Here is a 23,085-nt window from a genome sequence, read left to right as displayed (position 1 = left end):
GCATGACAAATTCGAAACTGCATCCGTCTGCCACTAGAACTAGCCGGTGCCAAGGAACGAACGGGCCGAGACATTAGAAAATTAGAACAAAATGTCACAGCGTCCAGTGTCCTTACCAGCGTCTGAGTGGTTTAGATTTTAGACCGCTCTCTTTCAATTATCGCAATTATGTTTATGCCTTTCCGGAGCCGGTACGTGTTCCTTACCAGCATGGCAAATGGGAATTTTTATTTTCGTCCTGACCGTGTGTGTGTGTTTCCGTTTTCTTAATTACATTGCTCTTGTGGGATGCGGCCATAATCGTGTTGTATTTTGGGTTAAGAGGACACTGTTACCCACAACGATAAAGCCGCGTTATCATCGTTGGACATTTAATATGCTTCGCTACCGTTGAGGCAGGTCAGTGAGGACTATCATTTGTTCGTGTAGTGTAGTGGCTGCATATAAGCCCCTATAAGGGTTAGTGATAAGCAAGGTGCTTTCGGATTTAGCTTATGTAGTTTATCTTCAAGCTCAATAGATTAATTTTATTGGTCGTGTGTGTCGTGTTACGTGCACTGGCAAAGCTCCATTTCCATAGGGCACAATTACGTTAAGATGTGTGATTGTTTCAATTATGGTCGTATCGACGGTTGAAACCTCCTCACGATAGGAGGTTATTTTAAACGATTGACGATATTGCAATAATCGTATCATCAATGTGGGTTTCGAGGTGTGTCAGAAAAGTACCAAACATTGACACAAAATTTAAATTGCCTGATAATCGTTCCTTTTCCTTTTGACAATGATTGACAATGACTTTTCCCATTTGACAATGCTCAGGGAAAGAATCATTAGGACTTCTTCTTAATCTATATTACTAATGCTGTTCTTGTACCTACGGAGGTTTAAATATCTATTCATTATTGATCAGCAGCCGATTTGCTCTCTAAAGTTTCGTCAACGATTCTGATTTCAAAACGTCGTCGATGGACTCTTTGCGCCAAAACTGTGGGTGTAGCAAATCACGCGCAAGTAATTAAGAAGTTGTTGGATCGTTTGTGCTAATCGGCTAATGCGTTACAATTCAATTGGAAGAGCGCGATCGTGGAAACTTCGGCCGTCGTTCATCGGAAATACTGATTCAGTAAGCAATGCTGCATGTAATGTTCATGCTAATTTTATTTCTATAAATTATTGATTGTCAGAGTGTGAATCATGTAGCTATTCTTATTCTCAATTGATATTGATATTCTCGGAACTCTAGAGGTTTATAGTATGCTGAGTCAATATTGATCATTGCATTGGAAATTGTTGAAGTTTCGTTAGCTCATAGATTAGTGGAGCAAAGAACTATGCAAGTAATTATAATTATCGGTTGGTTATTGTTACTACTTATTGGGTACAACCCTCTTCAATAACGCAAGTTATGGTTCAATCAATGGCAGATCTAACGTTAGGTGGAATCCGCGACCTCGTCGGTCAGAGGGGTCTTAAAAACGAAAGTGATTGAGCAAGTTGATATCAGAAGAATGGTTTGCACTACGTTGCCAATACGTTCTGATGCGTAACAGAAAATGAATCTACTCTCTATGATATTAATAAGGAATGAAACCGAATAGAACAGATAGAATATTCCAGAAGACTCCCACCCATTAACATCCCACGGGTTTTTTGGGGTTTTCAAGGGTGTCAATTAGGGCTTACAAAATTAACTCTTCCCTGGTCAGTATTTTCGTATTGACGGTACCCCACGACCGTTCATAATCGACTGATGTAAAATAAAACTCTCTAATTAAAAGTTGTCGACAGAGCGAGAATCTTTAGTTTTAGGGCCCCAACTACCATTCCGCTTAAGACCTCCAAGAAGCTTGATCCACCACTCCACAACTCCAGACTTGGACTCCACGAATTGATAGCTTCATTTGTTCAAAAAGTATTATAATTTCGGCAAATGTTTCTGTGACTAAGTAACTGCAAGGGTGTGTCATGCATTTTTTTATCTCGAAACATGGTTTTACTTACACTTTGCATGAGTTATGTGCAGAAATGAAAGATAATGCTCCCTTTTTGGTTGAGACAACAATGGTGCTTACTGTTAAACGATATGACTAAAACAAAGCTTGACTCACTGTTTGTTCGCAGACTGTTTGATGTTATCTAACTGCTACGGGTAAAATTTTGTCCATAACTAAATGCACACCGTTGCTATAGTGCGTGATCGCTCGACCAAAAACCAGTTAACTTGGCTTTTATTTTGATCGTTCATTCTTTTCCAGTTCGTTTTCGGTTCGCTTTGGATTTCATAGTGGTAGTAGTTGCATCACCTGTACATATTATGCTCAAGATCAATCCGCCAGATCTCTTATTAATGCGTAATGCTAAACTTACGTCCGTATTGGTGTTTTGTTTACGTTCCGGTCACCGGGCATCCCTTCTCCGCAAGAGCGTAAAACATGAACCTTGAACAGAAAAACACAGCACCTTGTTTGAACGCTAAATGTCCAGCATTAAAACCGACAAGAACCGTGTGCCGCAGGTCAACGATGCTTGGTGGTGGTTCAGATAACAACGCAGTTTGCGTGAGTCAGTAGGGCAGCTCCCAAAACAGTACGATGCCGCTTGTCCATAGCCAAAATGCTCACGAATACAAGTGCTAAAAAGTGAGCTGGTCGAACCGTCGGAACACGTTAATCATACATACGTGTTTTTGGAAGAGAAGGGGAACGAATTTTGTGTTTCGCGTTCGCATAAAACTATGCTCAGTTTCTCTTCCGATTTGGTCACGTCAAGATGGCTTCGTTTTCGACAAAGTGCGCGCTGCTGCCCGTGTGCGTCTCGCTGATTATCGCTTTGACTAGTGCCGCAGGTTTGTGGATCGCCCGTTACGAAGTTGTTTGATAAGCTATTTAACAGTGTTTTCATGCGCATATCGTTCATACAGATGATCTTCCGAGTGACATCAACAGAGGTAGCTTGGTGCGAGTGGCCAGAAATCCACAGCAACCTCAAGGCTTTCCTAATTTTCCACCGTAAGCAAGAGAGACATAAGAATGAAGCATTAAAACAAACGATGAACTAATTTACATGCGTCACATCATGTTGTGCTCCCTCGTTGCAGGCCACAGTTTCCCTTTGGCAATCCGGAAATAGTCTCGCAAGATACGCAGCGAGACAAAAATGGTTTCGCTCAGACAACGATCTACAAGTACCCGAACGGGATGGGTTCGTCATCCGTTTCGACAAGTTACTCGGTATGGTATTAAGAAATTAACGCCCGCGTGGTTGACGTCCATCGGGTGCTGATGGTTTCTATTGCGACTGCCTTTATTTACATGCCGCTGATTTTAGGGTTCGTCCAAGCTGAACGCCATCACCTGGAGCATGTTGGGTGCGATCACCATACTGCTGCTAAAACTGGTGTACTAAAAAGCTGTAACTATGGATTGGTTGAATCAACAGGAAGTGTAGCTTTTAAGCTTGTGGTTTAACAGTTTTGGAAATGTTTTATTCCAGTGAGACGGTTTACTTACAGTGTTTGTGATTTTTGAATCAATTTTAAAACAGAACTTGATGTTCGAGGAAATTTTTTAAGTTTTATGAATTGGTGTAACATTGTAACATTGTACTAAAGAGGCGACATAGCCATGAGGCAGACAAAGTCGGGAAATAAAATTCTTATAATTTTGAATACTGAACGCTTTTACATGAACTTATCAAGTTTTTCGAATTTAAGCGTTTATATCACATTACATAAAAAACGATTTGATCGTATTGCTAAATACTGTTTTTTGCCTCCATTTCATGTACCTACTAGCTATGTGTAATCCGGAGTGAAATCGTGGATCCACTCCGACTCCACGTATGAAAAATTAATTCCGACTCCGACTAAAAATCAAAATTGACTACGGTGAGTTATAGTTTACCCATCACTAGTACCTACAAACGGTCTTCAATATAGTAGCTAATTTTGAAAACTCAGAAAAATCCTTGGATACTTGTACATGGTTGGCTGGAAAGAGAATTAACTCGTTGATAGTAACTAGGTCATTGATTTTGATACCACTGAAGGAAGTTTAGTTACGCTTCATTACTTAACTCTTGTTAAAGTATAAATTGCTCATGTTTACAATAAACTTACTTGGAAAATATCAAGGACATCGCTAAGTAGCACACATATGGCTTTGATCATGTCCTCAACCTTCTAGCTAGTTGCTGTCTCATTGATTACTGAGGTTGTTGTTGCATATCTTTCTTACAATTTAATTGATGGTTCTACAGATTTTTAAAGCTCCTAAGAACCACAAATTAAAGTATAAAAAATCTAGAAGGATATATTATCATCTGTCAACTGTTATATAGTTTTCCTTAAACAACAACATAAGTTCTAAATATTGATGAAATAACCTTCACGTAGAAAAGACTTATGTTGAGCAATCATTTATTGTCAAAGTTTGTCAAAAAGATCCCTTTACTTACCTGTGTCTTAGTAAGTTTTTTTTACTTTACTGATTCAACTAATTTATTCACTAAAGTTTTTAATAATCTTTTCACTCAAAATATCTGAAGCTTCAGCAGCAACAGTAATCCACACATTTTCGCAGGTAACACGCTAAACTTTTCACTTTAAAAGCCAAGTATCATGTTCCGCAAACAGGACGTGATCCTACCGCCCAGCATACACATCCACTAGCATTGAACGAAGCAACAGTTTGCATGAAACGGAAAACTCACATTAAACGCCATCAACCCACCGTGTGATGGGTGGTCTTTATAAGAAAAGTTGTACTCCGCTGGTATACGGATGCACGCCTGGATCAACATTCCAGCCACTGCAGCTGCACCTCAACCGTGGAAGGTGTAGCACAAGATCGCATCAAATTTCAAAGACACACCGCTAAAGATTAAGCAGGTGGCAGAGATTGTGGGTGACTGTTTTGTAGTGATGTTAGTGGTTTCCGGTGTCGAGGCTACGAAGCATCCGTACACAGGCTAGAAGGCAAACTGCAACCCGTACTGCTTTCGAAAACAAAAACATTCCATGGGAAATTTATTATGCAATTTGAATATCAGGAAACAAAGTATTTATGGTTTTTGGTTTTTGGGAGCTGCAGATAGAAGTTCCATTTTGGGACGAAGAATGGTCCCGAAACTGTTCGTTCGTTCAATGCAAACAATCGATACTGAGTTGGGTGTAGTGAAAGTTTTGCAATTAATGTGACAAAAATTGTAAATTACAGCTAGTTTGTTTAATAAACCACCATTAGAAATAGTAAAGTCTAGGACTTGAGCAAAGAACAGAATTTATGCGATGTAAGAAATGTAGAAGTAAATGAAAACGCAGTGCAGCATTTGCTTCTTGATTCACAGCAAATAATCCTTTCCCTTGTACTGTGTTCTGTTTTTCCAGCTTTAAGCATATCACGATGAAACGCGACCAAAGTCTCATCTGCCCGAGTTCTTCCGGTGCGATAGCACACGGAGATGCATCACACCGGCGGGACTACCGTGTGAAATTGATTTTCATTGCAATTGTTTATGACAAGTGCAAAACGTGAACGCTCTTATCGAAAGTGACAGGCATTATAATGCAATTTTCTGCTATATTTACTTGATCCATTTGGTGTACCAGTCGCGATCGTGTAGAGGGAATCCACTACAACGGCATGCGATGGTATTTGGTGAAGAAATCAATTCTCATATTCGTTTGTCATTTCGACCGCTTGGTTTGGGGTTTTTTGGGGGGTTGAGTATGGTACCGTGGAACACTTCCGCTGGTGCGACAGATTGTGGTGAATAAACTCGCTAATGTAAGATATTTCGCTTGCAACACTTTACCATCGGTATGAGGCAGCGAGTAGTGTGATGGAGCAGTCTCTGGTGAGTTGTCACTAAGGGGTTGCTGGAAAATGGATGCAATTATGGTGTCACCAGTGAGCTTAGCGGACGTTCGGGCTGAGTTACGATGTGGGTAGAAGGTAAGGAAGATTGACTATTTCGCTTCACATATGTATGTGTATTTGCTGTGGATAGTGGTGAAGAATATAGCTTCTCGTGGTGGTATGATGGCGCTATGGAATGGACATTTCTGTTAGCAGCGTTGAGCAATAAACCTCTTTCCGAATTGCGAAAGGTGTTATCGTATAGATACAGTAGATGTTTAAGAAATGCAACACTCTGAATTATTTTTAAAAATATTTATCTCAAACATAAATAAACGTGAGAAAGTTAATGATACAAATTGTAATTAAGTATTTCAAAAAAATTGTAAACAATAATCACAAAAGAAAAGTAGCACACATTTCAAAGTAGGATAATTAACTTCTTTTCCCCAGTTTATGATTCTAAAACATGTTGAAACAGCATGTTAAATTCTTTTTAAAACTGATTTTAAAATGGCTTGAAAGGATAATTAACTTGAGCCATTATTTACATGAAATTGCATACATTTAGGCGCGATATGAACAAATCGATTTTGAGCCATGCTAGTAATAATGTTTTTGTAACTAGAAAAGAAATGTTTTGTAATAATATAACTAGAATAGAAGCTATGCTATTCTGTAACATAAATATGCTGTAACATAAATAATTATAATTTGTTATTTATATATTTTTTTATTTATATTTAATGATTACGGCATTTTGCCGTATTATCAGCCTCTAAAGGCCGAAGTATGTAAAATTTTGACAAGGTATTTTCTCCTTGCACTTTGCCTTATCCCGGGCATACTCGGTTTGTTTTTCACGAAATTCTCTCTCTCTATGTCTCTTTTTGGCTTAACAACTTATTTTACGTGGTAGCCAGATTGTCAGCCCTTGCTATGGGGGCTTGCCCCAGATGAGATTTGGCCCATTTACAAAATACATTTTTTCCCATTTTTCCTCAACGTGTAGTCCAAGAAAGTTCAACAATAAAAGCATCCAAAATTTAGTACATAACTGTATCCAGAGGCTTCAAGTGAATTGCACATTTCCCACACATGCGACCTAAATCGAGTGGGAATTAGCTACATTCTTGCTTCTTAGCCTGTGACTGTGTATCGCCGACGAGCCACGATTGCAATTCTATACCATTCACCAACAACCGGGCGATGTTGGTTGCAGTTCTGTTTTTGATGTTACCATGATTTAGCGACCCATAAATAAGGGCCCAACAAATCGGACAACATTCGTGGGTTACGGTAACAATCATAGTACCCACCACGGACAGTAGAAGAGCGCTTCAATACTTAACGGATGCTCGAAAAACAATGTCAGCTGTCGGGCCCTAAAAGGAAATGCTACGAACGTCATTTGCAAGGAAAGGATTTCGCGTTCGAAGGTAGAGAATAATTTGCTGAAATCTTTTTTTTTTTTGCATAAATTATCATGCATCTCGAGTTAAAAAATGTGGCGGTTGCTAAATAAGAGGAACCGGAAAAGATGTTCCAACAAATACGGACAGTCGAACCCGAACGCTAGCATTGTGGTGTAATTTATAGGCTCGAAACTAACGTTAAATTATGCTTATTCCTTGCGTGTTCGGTGGCAACATATTCTCGCTATGTCATGGGGAACTCTGTTTCCGGTCAATCGGACTCTACCGAGTTGCAAATATAACGTCCCGGGGCGATGTATAAAGTCCCGCAAAATGGAATGTACTGTACACTGCAAAAGTCCTGAAGATGGGAATGGATGGGAATGAGGATGTTGTGAGGATTGCATCACCTTCATACTGACCGCTAACCGAATCGCGCTGGGAAGGACATACTGAAAGTCACGGGAAATGTAAGTTTTTAGTGTACCTTCACCAAAGCAACAATAATTAAAGACGGGAAGGAGTCCATCAAGAGGGTTCCTCGTTTGAATTCAAACTCCCGGATACTTACCTTTCGAAAAGCAGATCCTCAAGGAAGGAAGCTAAAAAAGAAAGAAAAGAAGTTGATGTTAAGCAGGTATGATAGAATAAATTAGTTCGTGGCGCTAGGAAGGTTGGCTCAGGAATATCGGTCGAACGGAAAAGGATTGCAGCGTTCTGGCGGTGCCGGAAATGGTACCGGCTACAAATCACGCTCCAACCAGGAGCCCCTTAAATCGACCCATTCACAGTTGTATTCGACGATTGGCCTTCGAAAGAATTCCTGCAGGAAGTCAATCCGATGCAAGGGAATCGGAGTACGTGAGAATATTAAGAAGCTGGCAGGGCTGTTGCGATTTGCTTTGTGATTTCCTGCAGACTCATGGCAGCCATTATTAAGTGAGCTTTGGTTAGCAGTTTGGTTGGGTGGGTAGTAAATTAAATGGTTGGACAGCGTTAGGAATGAATTTGTACTTAAGCAATTTTTTGGAGTTGGGTTTTTGTTTGTGAGTTCGCTACTATAAATGGGAAGATTTTCCTAAATTATTTAAAAAACTTATTCTTTTAAAAAGACAGTTTTTTGTGTTATTAAGTTAGGTCCCTGAATTAAATAAATATTTAAGCAGTAATGCATATTTTAAAGAGAAAAAAAACAAACTCATAACATAAATCAGTATCATCATTCTGTCAATGTTTCTGATGTATGCTCGCCGGTCTATTAGGTTTGATGGCATGACCACGACAATGATGGGATTTAATGGAAAATTTTATCTCCCCTCTCACCCCACGCTAATGGCACCGGAATGACGAAGGACATTTAAGTTCGCGTAGTGAGGTAGAACAACTGACAACAGAACGCACCCTGGATGGGACGCCATCATACCATGTCACATCATCGGTAAGCGAAGCGGGTTGACAGTAGGAAAAGAAATCTGCGGCCAGGACTTGTCAAATGCGGACAAATTGAAAGTGGATTAGGGACTGGGCGTAGGAACGAGGGAGAGTGGATCCGGTGAGCGGATCCATGTCCAGGATTCCTAGCTTGCGGTAAATCAGTGACGTTAAGCTCCTGCGGAAGGCTAGTCTAATCCATCCGCTCTAAAGCTAAGCGTCATCTGAACATCAACACAACGGTTTTGCTTTTATACCAGCCGTGGGCTGGAAGATTATAGCATATCGTGTACGCCACCCAATGATTCTTCCGTCTCATCATGCTTCGTCTCTAATGCGAAGTGCGCGTGTTTGAAAAGATGTCCCGCAGTGAAGATCAAGCACGGCGCCGCCGTGCAAGGAAAAGAAAAATTTAATCTTTATTTAAAAACATAAAAAAGCAACTAGAGATACAGGCCCATCGGTCGGTTGCGTGTTTGCTCGGGTGAGATGCGAAGATATCCCGCTGAGACGTCAAGTTCATGGTTTGCCGAATCGTCGCAAAGGAGATGCGAGATCTCGCACTGGGAGCTGCCTGCTTGACTGTAATTTATCTTCATCAACACCGGACCTAATTCTAATGGAGAATGTCTGTTGAAGATGCAACGTGGTGGTGACAATGGTCGGCAAAACTTCGCTGTACGTTACGCCACCCGGCAGTGTGGAGGAGTTGATTGGACTTGATTAAACCGAACGAACGCTCGCTACTGGTTGAGAGGAAGTTTTTAACAATTTTTCGTCCTTTATGATTTTATTTTCGATATAACATAAATTTAAAACCCGGAAGCAAACATCGAACTACTCAACACATCATGGTACACAACAGTGGAGTTGAGTAGGAACTCCAGGAAATCACTGTCACAGTGATGGTTAAACTTTTCCTATCGACACTAACTATTCCAGCAATTGTGATAAACTAGTTTCACCATCAATTAACAGATAGGCTGCATAATGGAGTTTTAATCGTGACTGCAAAACATTATTTACTCCAATTCTGGAGTTACCGTACAAGGTTCGCCTTATTAAGGGAGTTACCTTCCGAAATGCCAGAGTGCAATAGTTGTGCGAATTTATAAATAATCGTCTCCGGCTGAGGATGTTGGGAGGAAGTTCAAAAAGCATACCGGAACTTGGCCATCAATCAGTGTGATTCCGGGAGGGTTAGGAAAAGCTCCATGTCGGGGCTTGATGTTTCACTACCCACGCCGAAATCCACCGAAACGGCCAGCAAAACTTAACCGTAGCGCTACGAGAAAGGACCTTCGGTGGTGGGTCTTGTTTGGTGCAAACTTTTCCAAATCACTTGCCGGTCGGTGCTGTAAGGGCTAAGGTTGGTAGTGAAACAAGTTCGCTACTAGTTGTTCGTGTAACCCTCCTGCCGGAGGTACGAACTTTGTAAAACATGTCCGTTAACCATTTTACAGCGCGAACACTCAGTCCAGTGTTCCATTCGCCGCGCTCGCATACCAGGCGAAGCAAGACTTCATGGTACCCTGATTAAGATTACCAATATTACGATAATAATAAACTTATAATATGCCCCAGCAAAAGGGTTGGAAAGTGCATTGGGAAAACGGTAAAATGGGGGAAAGAAAAAAAGCATTTAGCTGTTCGTTTAGCTCTTAGGCAGCAGCAAAGCGATGGAAAGCATTTCATTTTATGCCAGTAAAATGAATAGAGTGGATGGAAAGCGATACTATCGCAAAACAACATCCATAAAACAACTGTAATTGATACAGGGTACTGTTGAACCATTAGATATCCATGGTAAAATGGGCAACCGTTTTTCGGTGGCAAAGAGTGCAACTAACGGATGTTAGGGGCAAAAATGAATGATAAGTGTACTAAAATGTTAAAACTTTCTCGTACTAGAAGCTTACCGGCTCACCGTTTAGGATGGATATCATATTAGATTTTAAACTAATAAAAAAAAGTGATGGAAAATATGTTTCGGTCGGTTTCAGTTGTCCCAGAGTGGGAAGTGTAAATCCATTTTCCGTAGAGAGAAAGTTCCAATGTTCGAAAAACATTTATCCCTTCGCCAATCATTGCTACCATCTTCTGGTGGATAGTTTCACATAGCTTTTCTTACGATAAGGATAAAGCGTCCTTACGTTGCGGTACGATCATTTCTCGGGCGCGATGAAATTCGTCCATCGTTTGGACGATAAAATGGAAAATATTTTATAATGAAAATGTTACCATGTTCCTGCATGTCGCAGTATCTTTACTCCATTCCCTTAACTTGTTCGTTTCTTCCGTTTTGGTAGCAAACAAGCAAAAACAAAATTCGTTGTTTGATGGTCGTACCAAACTTTGAATGCATGACTGGTGGTAATTAAATTATGCCTCCGAAAAAACCCCCGAAACTGGATAACTTGTCCGTGTTTTTTTTCTCCTTCTATCCGCAAAACCATTTGCATAATAATTTTTATTTCTACAGCATTTTTGTCACGAGTTTGGTTTTTAGTTATTTTTGTACGTTTTCACCCCTCTCTCCACCCCGTAGCCCCGGATGGGAGCTAATGACAAATGGGTGGAATGACAAATCATTGCCGATAAAAGAAAAAAAAACCTTGGATGACATCAAGATAGTGTGTGGCAGTGGGTTTCGATCAAACTTTCGCGGGTAAAAGTTTTCCCCTGATCTGTTTAATCAATGTGGCAGTTGGTTGGTTCTGCAAATTAACCGGCTTGATTTTGTTGGTTTTTTTATTTTTGGAATCATCTTTCTACCCCCGTTTTTTGTTATGTAATTGAGAATGAGAAGTTTATTAGCATATCTTTTCATCGCAAAACATTGCAATAAATTATAACTCGGTGAATTGAGCATCTAGGATACCGATCCGTGACAATTTAGAATGGCAATGAAAGTTATAAACATCAAAATTTATGTATTTTGAATTATTTATCTAGAATTTTTAGACAATTTATTCAAAAAAATAAAAAAATATGCATTTTAAAGTATTTATTATATTTCTTTTCAAGTTTCTTTGCTTTGTTTGTTTGTTGTTCATCTTATTTTATTCTTCTTATTTATTATTTATAGTTCATCTTATTTATTTTTAAATCAGACAATGTTTGTTATATTTTTCATCAAGTTTTTTTGTTTTGTTTGTTTGTTTGTTTTTCATATTATTTTTTCTGTTTTTTATTCAGGCAGAACGGCCTGGCTTTATTGATATATTATTTTTTTGTTATTTTTATTTTTTTGCTCGGTTAGAACGGCCTGGCCGTATCAAGACTTATTTTACCACGTAGCAGGATAGTCAGTCCATGCTACGGGGGGACGGTTCGGATGGGATTTGGACCCGGTCCTGCCGTGTGGACGGGCGCCGTTTATCACATGCACCACCTTGCCGCCCCATATTTTTTTCTTATTAAAGACAGATAATTTAAAATAAAAAAAACCCTCACCTTCTAGGAAGAAAGATTTGTGACTAGAAAACAGCTTAGGAAAGCTGTTGTAAGAAATTATCAGTAAACATTGTTTATGGTGCCCAAGACCAATGGTCACAAGCAAATTCGATCACTATACAAAAGTTTATCGAAACACACAAAAACGCTCTCGTTACGTTTTGGTGTATTTTCTTTCCATAGCAAAAAAAAAGAAACGACATCCACTCGTTGTAACGAGCAGCGAAAGGAAAATGGTGCAAATCTAACAATTTATGGAACCAAAGATAAATCGGTACTGGCCACACGGAAGCCGAACATGTGTTCGAATTTTCCAATCGAAATGCAAGTGCTAGAAGCATGGTCGAAAGTACCCATTTCGGTGCTGAAACGTACCAATTCGCGGCTCGTTGTTAACCAGCTCGTGATCGTTTGGTTGTTTGCTGAAAATGGTTGCAATGGCTGAAAAATGTACATGGATGTTTGGTAGTGTAGGAAAGCATATTTTTCACCCTGTTTGTGGCAGAGTAATGGGTTAACATTTCCCGCACCCATGCGACGGTCGTGTTGCTGGGTTTGAGGTTAAGATTAAATCCCTCTGTGGGCACCGACAACTGATTACAGACCGCTGCACATAAAACACGCTGATGGTGATGATCGCATTCTACCAGTACTTTACTCGCGACTATCATACGACTGCTACTGGGCGAGGGTAATTAAATTAAAAACCAATCTAAAAATAAGTACCCTATAACTTTAAAAATAGTTTGCCACCCTTTTTTGTAACGATGATTGGGATTTCGCTCTTTACTCGCGCAGTAAGCGTGTCGTGGTTATGGGAAATATCATACGTTTTTTATGTATTTTCCCTACAGATGGTTTATTTGTTTTCCTTTACGTCTATGCGGGTTTTTTTTTGCGTATTGTTTGCTTTCGAGATTGGTCGTTTTGTGGCCACCCTGTCACTGTGACATGTAGATATTTCATTTCGGTGTGATTAATTAGCAAATGGACGTTGATTTAGATTTAGTTTCTGGTTTGAAGCGTTGAGAAACAAAGCGGATGAGTAGCTAACCTAAAACGATAAACAATCGGTTCCATCCCCCCCTCCGTTCGACGATGGAAGGGTTAATGCAGTTTTTTGAAGGCGCCAACATTAACCGATAGTGTCGTCACGAGATGGTCCTTTCACGCAGGTGCCACTAGCCAAGTCACTAACACGGACAGGGTTCGTAACAGCTGTCGGCAATAGAAAATGGGGAGTGGAAAAGGTCGTACAACAATAGTGAAGATAGTTTTAGTACAGATTGGGAGGATGTAAATCCGGACGTGTTGACTGTAAACTAAACTGAGCAGTTCGTTAGGACGGATGAGGGAAAAAGGGAACTCATCATCCAATGGTGGCACTTAATTAAAAGTGAACTCGAGTTGTTTGCTCAGAAATGTTAGCAATGGGACAGTGATCAACCGTACACGCTAACATTGTTGCGCCCTAATGACCGTGGAATGCTATTAGAAGTATAGGGATTTTAATGGGAAGCAATGTTGAGAGTGAGCTCTAATGACCTACTAAAAATATGCTAATCTGCGATTCGGTATGCTGCTAATAATAAAAAAATACAAGAAATTTAGAGGTAATAATAGAAGGTTTATTTAAATTATAGAGAATATCTTAAGCAATAGAAAATATAAAAGTTAAAGAATATTCCAAATTTTTGAAATAAATTTGTTAAAATTTTAAACCACTTTTCTCATCCCATTAATTTGACTCCCCAAAAATGCCCCAATCAATTGCATCACCTAGAGCACACACACACACCTAAACGCTCAGCAGTCGATAATGGTGTGGAAAAATGTGCTATTCCGGGCGTATTTTTTTCTTCTTAAATATTAATCAGCTAATTAAAAGTTTTCTCATTAGCGACTCGTCAAACGGGCCAACCACATAAACCGGCAAGAGTTGAAAAACTAACGAAATTAAAGGAATTTGTCAACCTAATGCGGGTCAATGGCACAGAGTGTACGGTGGATTTGCAGTGCATTCCGCATGCGGATGATTGATGAACGTTATTCCAATCCAATCCATAAGGGAATTAATTTTAAATGATTTAATGAATGGATCAGGTTATTAATTTTTTAAAAAGTCTCGGAATGATTAGGGTTTAGATTATTGTAAATGTTAAATTAGAAGAAGTATGTGTACTAATGAGAGCTCTGTTAATGAAACATAACATTATCATATATTTTTGTTATTTTATTAAATTTTTAATTTTATAATGTTATTAGCTTGGTAATCAATATTCGGCAACGTAACAATATAAAAATTAGTAAGTCGTTATATAACAGCTATGAGCTAAAAGACCATAAAAGAGGAAGTAACTTGTGGAAAAATTGTGTGAAAAGAGTTTGCAAGAAGTGTCAAAATAACCAAAATAATGAATAAAAATATTGAATAAAGCAATTATTTAGGAAAAAAATCATCACAGACGAAATGAAGAATATAAAGCAGAAAACTTTACTTTTCAATATTTAGAGAGAAAATAAATTATAGACCGTATAATTTAAGAATTAACTTTTGTTTTGTGTTGTTTAGAAGTTTTCAATATTATTAAAGTAGTCTAAAGTTGAAAGGACTATATGACATATCATCAACAACTATTTAGTCCTGTTGAAAATTCCACTAGTAATGAATTTACACCAACACACAATCATCCCCACACCGAAAGCACCACGGTTGGTAGAATAAATTATTCATCATTTCATAAATTAATGTAAAAATGGTCCCACAATCGGCTGATCGGATGAAAATATATGACATAGTGGAGATTTTTACGATTCACCTGGATTCATCCGGGGGGAGAGAAAAAAAAACCAAACGGGACACGTGGTAGCTCTATCGAAATGGTGTGACGGTTGGAATCGATGGTTGGCAAAAAAGGCCGCGCTTGTTGACATGCTTTCAGCACACGAACCACACCGGAGGAACGGAATTCATTTCCATGCCCGATGCCTGATGCGCTCTGATTGCGTGGCAATGCGATTCAATTTGCAGTGTGTGTGGGTGGGTGAGGGTGGTTTTTTATTTTACCCTCCCATCGTCCATCATTCACGGCAAGTGCCTTGCCGTGGCAGTGAGTGATTCCGTTGTAGGCAAAATTAAATTAATCCATAAATCATTAAAATTATCGACGAACCGGCCGGTAGTTGGATCCGGTGGCAAATAAGTGAGCAAGTGGAAGAGAATTAAACCGGAGGAAGTGTTGTTGTTGTTAGAGAAATATAATAATTTCATGCTCGAATTACTCTATACGATTGTGCACGTATGTGTTGGGGGGTTTATGTGGCCAAATGTGTGTCTCTGTGTCGGGGAAAATCGCATCATGCGAATCGGCGGATCCGCTGTGAGTGAGAAGGAAGTGGGATGAAAAATCCTGACCTCATCAGATGCAAAAATGAAAAATCCCAACCACACGCACACATGATATTTAAGCTGATTCGCACAATAAATAAAGCAACATTCATAATTATCTATAAATCACTAACGGCTGTGGGCACAAACGCGAATGACAGTACATACCGGGCAGTGTGTGCAATCGTGCAGCGAAAGTCAATTGTAGTGTTTAGGTTCACAGATTAACTAACAGCCGGTGCGTGTAGAATCAGCTTTGCATATCTATCAACATGTTACGAGAATGATGTATTTGTTTCCCCTGTATTGTATCCTGCCAACGTGAAGGGATTTTCCGTGTAATAATTTGGCATTGGGTTTGATAGAAAATATTACGGCATTACGGTAAAAGGATCAGAATTCCAGGGCGTTTTTTGAATAATTTAGATATGACCGCTGTTGCTATTTTCTACTATCAGTAAAATATTAAAACTGATAATTCAATATTTGCATTTATAAATTATGAGATGAACGGTTTGAAATGCAAAATGATATGAAAATATAATGGTTTTGACTGTGTAACATCCGTACACAACAATAGTACATATCGTTTACGGAATTTGCAACCAGTTTTGGAATGGTTTCTAAAATTATGTTTGTTGAATTTGTTTATTACAATGAATTATAATTCATCCCCCCTTAGTAGATTATTTTATTTATTATTCAACAATATTGTTGACAACCTTAACCGATTTAATTTTCATTAAAAATTTGAAAAAGAAAAACCAAAAATTTAAATTAACAAGTTAGTAATACTTATTCATTTCAATTATTCACTCATAGACTCAGGACCGGTTATCAAATCTCATCTCGACAGTCTTGCCGACAGTCTTAGTAAGGACTGACTATCCTGCTATATGGTAAAATAAGTCTTGATACGGCCTGGCCGTTTTTAAGAAGCAAAAAACAAAAATCACTCAATCAAAGCGTTAATCAATATTAAATAAATTTAACAAATAGCAAGAAATCCTTAAACAATTTTATTGCAAAATTCAATAATCGATTTGTACGATTACTCTGTGTGACTGCATTATTCTCTTAAGTGAATAAAAATCCTTAAATTAAAGAAATGTTTGAATGATGACGACAAAAAATGATTTTGCTTGATTTATAAAATGTTTTGAATTAGATTATTGTGACGTCATTATATTAAAGTGACAAACAGCGACAACGAATTTATTGTTAATTTATCTAAACGAAAAGAATATATTCAATATTTATAAATTTCATTCCTTTTAATTAGCATTGAATGAAAATTGAAATTTCAAATGTTTATGAACACATCTCAATATATTTAATACACTATTGTTAAGGTACGTGATCGAAGGAATGCACGCTTGATTCGCTTCACATCTCACCTTAAACCGGTTGTGGCATATTCCTTAAATGCCACCCCACGGGCAAATGTCTTTTCACGTGCCATTCTTCCCGTACACCAGCAGCCACCCCTATCACCAATCACAAATATGTCTTTAAATACGGTTTTTGGGGTAGGAATAGGACAGCAACCGTAAGAGTACCACCGACAGGGATGACTTTCTTTTCCGTCATCTGTCCCTCCCGGTACGGAATGATAGACCCCGAACAGATGGGCACGTGGGAATAACGATGCACGTCTTTAAAGGTTTCGCGCCTCTTTCGGGTTGGCATCCTTTTCGGGGTACAGTGTGTGAGCCGTATATGCGAAGCACAAATAGCACAACAGCACTCGGAAAAGGTCGCTGAAACCGTCTGCAAGTCGCACGAGAGCTGGTGTTGCCAGCTCTCGAAGGGCAATAAAGCGAAATATTTATTTAGCGTAAATTGGTATTTATAACGCAATGAATATGTTCTAGCGAATAAAAATAAAGAAATTATTTGCAGGCTTTGCGGGCACTCGGGATGGTGACGGGCCGGATACGGATGTGTATCCATGCGTGCCTAGAGGAACGTACGTGTGTGTTAGTTTTGCTTAGGGAGACAAAGAAAGAGAGTGAGAGAAAGAAAGATGTGCGAAAAATTTTGCGTTAAGATGATGATGGGCCGGAAAATCCTACCATCTTAAATATACTGCAAACAACTTGAATGTGGCTGCTTTGGAAAGGGGGCTTTGTTTAGAAAGGAAGATGTTTTTGGGGTGTTACAGTGCCGGAAGAATAGGACGTTTATCATCGATGAGAGTAGAGCAAATGGTAGTAAATTTTGCACTTAGCAGAAGAATCATTTGTCACGCTGTATTGCTTGTTGATGAACAACCGGGATATTAAAGAGTAATTTATACGTTATTGCCAGTGTGTATCATGCGTTAATTAGAGCTATTTACCTTTTTGATTGCCCTTTTTGGATTGCCTGTATGGAGAAAAAAGCAAATATAGAAATGTTAGAATGTAACTTTAAACGAGTTTAAAGCATATTTTTATCATTAGGAGATTGTTTAATAAATAATAAAAATAAATAACTCATTCTCATTGCAAAATGTTTTAATCCTCTGCCACTGAAAAATGAGCAAAAAATTATAACCATGAAAAACACATGTTTTTGTACCACTTATTGTTGATTGCTGCGGGAAACCATTTTCATTACGATCCCAAAAAAAACCCCAATAACACTTTATCTCTTTATCGGTTTTGCTAGTTTCCCTAGGGGTCAGGAAAAACCACACACCCCTAAATGGTAACCGCAACCAAACCCGATTTACAACGATATACCGCTACAAGTGGTGGTAGAAAGGCTTTCCGCCTGTAAAGGACGGTTCTCCACACTTGTTGTTAGAGCTCACAAGTATAAATGGTGTAATATTAACATTACGAAACCCACAGCGAATGTTCGAACCACCGTTCGGTAGAACGCTCGTTGAAGCACGTGGCCAAAAATCTTTTCAGAACCCTTTTGCTCGAGGGCGACCTAGCAATGGTCGAAGTCATAAAACGTTTAACTCCATCATTTAACCCACTGGATGAAGCCGTTCGGAGATCGTTTGTTGGACCCAATTGGTCAGCCGTTTTTGGGGTGATTAAATATTTTGCGGTTTTTGCTTACCGCTATCAAATGATCACCATCGGTAATTAGAGTTACAGTCCTTCGGTACTATGGTTTGTGGTGGTAGATTTTTGTGAGAGAGAAAAAATAAAAACAAAACCATTCCTAACAAGCATAAAACCATCCATCTTTGGGGAATTTGTTGCGGTTAAACTTTATTTTTCACATAATATTTTTTGTTCTTCCTCTTTTTCCGTCTAATGGTAACCGTGAAAGTCGTTTCGAAAGAGCGTTAATCCTCCCTACTGGGCGACAAATAAGTGACCATGTCGTACAGCCATCATTCATGTTGAACATCGCGCCCTCGGCGCCACACCGCGCTATACCGAACGTGTATATATTTCATAACTGTCAGCGACAGTCGGAAGATTTCATCAATCATATGTCGTTTCTTTTTGAGAGCGTTCACTTTTTTTCCCGCTCGCTCTTATTTCACTATTGCCATCATACATGGTGAAGGATCGGTAGGGAAGTTTTTTTTTGGTAGTCATTTTTCTGTTTTGTGTTTTGTGGTCTTCTGACGCCATTACTCATATTTTCCATACGTTTTTTCTGTGTTTTTTTTTAAAGTGGAGGTCAGATTGGGATGTACTCAATATGATGGTGTCAGATGACACAGGCTAACAAGTGAACGATGGAATAATTAGTAATGGGCGGTTTGGGATCATATATGGAAGAAGAAGCTAATCATTGACAAGTTATTATGTTGATGAACAGAAAATATGTAGCTTGTTGCAAAGGAAGAACCATGGCAAACTTATGTACGAAAATCAATTTTAAGTAATTAACTTGGAACTTCATTAGTAGAAGAACATACGTGAGAAGGTAAAGATACAACTGAAAGGACTTCAATTTAGGAGACATCTACAATCTGATAAGTTCCTCTCTGAGATTTAAAATAATGAAGATGCTGAGCTGGAACCGCAAGTGACGGAAATGCGTTGGATATACATATATTGAAATACCTTAATTATGTCGTGATTTCGATGGTCTGCTTATGATGGCTTTTGTTGTATGAATTTTAATGTAGATTTAAATCTTTCTTTCACATCTTTTCTGATGCAAATCATCATCAGCAAATCATGTCTGTCCATCTGTCAAGCTAGGTTAAATATAAAAGAAAATAATGTAGATAAGATTAAATATAAAATAAGTCTACAACTGTTTTGAGAACTTGATGTGCTGCAGGAGTCTTTCAAATATCTCACTTTCGAGGTCATTCTGAAGGCATAATCGCCATCTTTTTATATATTCCAAATATCAGTATTTCATTGTTCGAATGCTCACATATGCTTTAAAGATTTGATTTTCCAACATTTTGAATAGTACTGATGCTCTTACATATGGCCAACACGAAGTTGTTAAGTATTTTTTTATTTTCATTAGGACGGCCTGAGGGACATTTATTTCTTTTGACAAAGAAATACACCTTATCCAGGGTGAGCTCGGCGATGACTCTATGCTGCTGTTGTTTCGTTCTGATTGCATCTGTTATCTGTTACCAAAAACCAGAACAGCTGAGGTTGCTCATTTCTGCTACCGAGGTTTCTGCTACCCAGGTTACAGCTCAGATGACGGCCATCAGATGCCTTCCATAGTTAAGTAGACGTTCCCCATGAGAAGGTACCGATCCTCAAATATTTATTAAATGATCTTTTGAAAATCTGTATCTTTTTACCTCTTCGGTTTGATAAACCGATAGCAACACATCCATTGTATTTTATTATCTCAAAATAGTTACTTTACTTGTTAAACTGTAGTTTCGCTTCCTTCTGCATTATCTTCCCTTGTGCGATTTCTTTGAAACAAACAAAAAAACAAGGAAGGAACAGTTCCACGCATCCACCCACCCCAAACTAGCATCGGCCAGTGACAGTTTAATTGAATTCAAGTTCAATTTAGAGGAAGAATTTCCATCTACGAAAATCACCCAACGGATGAGCCTCTAATTCGTTGCCGCCACGAAGACGAAGGCTCGATGTTCTTTGCCTTGTTCCTGGTGTCCCAACCATATAAATAGTCAAAACGCGCGACCGTTAAGAAAACCCCCGGCCAGCTGCTTTACCGGTTTCTAGGTGACTTGCTTTAATTCAATTTTGAATCTAAGAAAAACAGATCCCTATCCGATGTTGTCCTGCCCTCTGTTTTTTTTTGCATGTGCTCGGTTATGGCCTTTCATGTTTCGGCCCCAGGATCAAGCAGCACGTCAACAAAATGGGAAAACAAATTGCGAAAGAAGCAACGCATCGTGGGGAGGAAGCGGATGATGGAGATAAAATGAAGGAGGAATCGAGAGCGGGAGAATAAAAAAAAAACAAAAGCACACCCACACAAACCACCCAAGAAGAGCGACCCACTGTGTCTGGCACGGCACGAAAATGGTTGGCCCGTGTTACCCGGTGGTGTCATGGTGGAATTTATGCAAATTTGAATTTTACTTTCTCGCCTTGGCTGCCATGTTATGCGGGTGGTTTTATCCTTTAGGAAGAGGGCAAATAGAAAAAAAAAACAGAAGAGAAACCACTCGCAGCATCAGAATGAAAACCCAAGGACATTGTCATCTGGTCGATTATTTGATAGGATTAATTTCAGTCTTGCATTTTGTCTCGTTGCCGGTTCACATTGCTTACCTTTTCCCTGTTTTTCGCAGGGGTGGAAAATTCTTCGCAAAATAATTCGGTTCCTTTTAACCAAGGTAGCCGAGCGAAGGATGAAAAAAAATACAAACTAAACGCATCCTTAAGACGATGTCCTTGTGCTGTTCACCAGGACAAGAGGTTCGAAGCGGAGAGCACAGAGTGGGAAAGCATTGGAGATTATCTTCAATAATAGGATTTTTTCGCTTCATCATCGCACGTCGCCGAGCACCGTCGCTACACTAAACGTTCCCTTAATGCTTGAGGTTGGCAAATGCTACGTCGTGCTCTGTGTATGTTATGCTTTTTGTCTTGGTTTTTTGTTTTGTTTCGAGCCTGTCACTTGCAATGTTGTGGTGTCGTATCTGTTTGACTGAATTATTTTTGCTATTATTATCACTCTTTTAGCTTTTGGGTTCTGAAGCGTATTTGCCTGTACTGGGCCGTGGATAATGTTTAGTGATCTGGTCTTTCATAAACGTCTTTATTCCTATTGCTCTTTTCCCTTCGCTTGAAAGCGAACACGGTGGTGCGATGGCAAAACTTATGCTGAAGAAGTATCATCACGTCAGAAGTATCATACTTTATGCCTTCAGTTTCTCTGATATGTGGAATATTCATGCTCTCTCTGCGCCGTGTGTTTGGGGCGATCTTCATGCATGGGTGCCAATTTGCATTTATATTACACCACAAACAGTGCAGCAAATGAGGGAATCACCCGTAATCCCGTAATCATCCTGCAATCGAATCTAATCCTTGTACACTGCTTGCCAGACGATAAGCTTTCCTTAGAACATTTATCGGTATGCAAGATTCGTATCGAATGCAAGGTAATATTTAAAGTTTTGTTTCATATTGGTTGATAATGCGAGAAAAAAAGGATAAAATTTTGTTTTATTGAAGTTTTAACGATTATCCAGTTTATATTTTGTGCTTCGGAAAATCGTTGTAGAAAAGACGATTTTTATATTATTTTGAAATTTATACTTTTTGAAATTAAGCGTCAGAGTAAGAAATTGTGAGATGAAGTTTATTAACCATTTTATTGTAATACAGATAAAAAGCTTAGTTATACGATGGAAAATTTCTTACTGTAACCTGTTCTCAGAAAATGTTAATTTAAAAGCAATTTACTAATTGAAGAGAGTAAATGCGCAAACTTTTTTGTATATTTTTTCATGATTTTTAGATTTAATTTTTTTTTTGGGTTTGAAAATATATTCAACGATTTTTTTTATTTTTACTTATTACAAACCGACGAAAATTGAAAAAGTACATTTTTGTAAAAACGATATTAAATAATATAGATAAACTTTGAAAAGCCTTAAATTGAAAAATGAAATATTTAAACCAAAAATGAAATAAAAGGAATAGAGAGGATTATTACTAGATTATTAGATATAGATTATTAAATAGATTATTAAGTAGATTATTAAATATAAATGAATACTTGAAAGTACGAAATATAAGAAAGGATTCAATAAAATATTTGTAGCTTGAAGTGAAAAAATAATGTCAATGTCAAGTATCCATCCATTCGATTGAATTTCCATCAAAATGGTTTCACATCGTCGATCGCTAAAGTGATGGAAAAATTGTTATAATCAAGTTTGCATTTATACATGATAAGAAAATCTAACCCTAAAATTCCATCTGCCGGTAGTTTTACATTCTTCGACACGAGATTAAACTTATGCGTTACGGAATAAGCTCCAAAGAATAATTCTACCTTGGTAGAGCCTAACGTTTGTACCGGCCTGTTAGTGTAGTTGATCAGTTTTTTCCTTTCTTCCTTACACGCACGTCCTTTTGTTTTCAGTTTATTCACTTTAAAAATGGAA

The 23,085-nt window shown here is 38.5% G+C and overlaps 1 protein-coding gene and 1 long non-coding RNA gene across 4 annotated transcripts in view; one reads left to right on the top strand and one right to left on the bottom strand.

Annotated features, from left to right (window-relative positions):
• Positions 1–2,047: 2,047 nt before the first annotated feature.
• Positions 2,048–3,677, top strand: LOC125767928 (uncharacterized). Its single transcript, XM_049434902.1, has 4 exons — positions 2,048–2,848; positions 2,924–3,011; positions 3,101–3,233; positions 3,331–3,677. Exons 1-4 carry the CDS (start codon positions 2,773–2,775, stop codon positions 3,406–3,408), a joined length of 375 nt encoding a protein of 124 aa, XP_049290859.1. The 5' UTR covers positions 2,048–2,772; the 3' UTR covers positions 3,409–3,677.
• A 2,911-nt stretch (positions 3,678–6,588) lies between these two features.
• The window catches only part of LOC125767932 (uncharacterized), a 160,349-nt gene continuing 143,852 nt past the window's right edge, over positions 6,589–23,085 (bottom strand). For all 3 annotated transcript variants that reach the window (XR_007418835.1, XR_007418837.1, XR_007418836.1), the window contains 3 exons: positions 17,893–17,918; positions 7,848–7,878; positions 6,589–7,728 (listed from right to left, as the gene is read on the bottom strand). This is a non-coding gene — a long non-coding RNA (uncharacterized LOC125767932). The remainder of the gene's footprint in view (positions 7,729–7,847; positions 7,879–17,892; positions 17,919–23,085) is intronic.

The sequence above is a fragment of the Anopheles funestus genome, chromosome 3RL (genome assembly GCF_943734845.2).
Source record: "Anopheles funestus chromosome 3RL, idAnoFuneDA-416_04, whole genome shotgun sequence".
NCBI classification, from domain to species: Eukaryota; Metazoa; Arthropoda; class Insecta; order Diptera; family Culicidae; genus Anopheles; species Anopheles funestus.
This window is presented reverse-complemented; position numbering and strand designations above follow the sequence as displayed.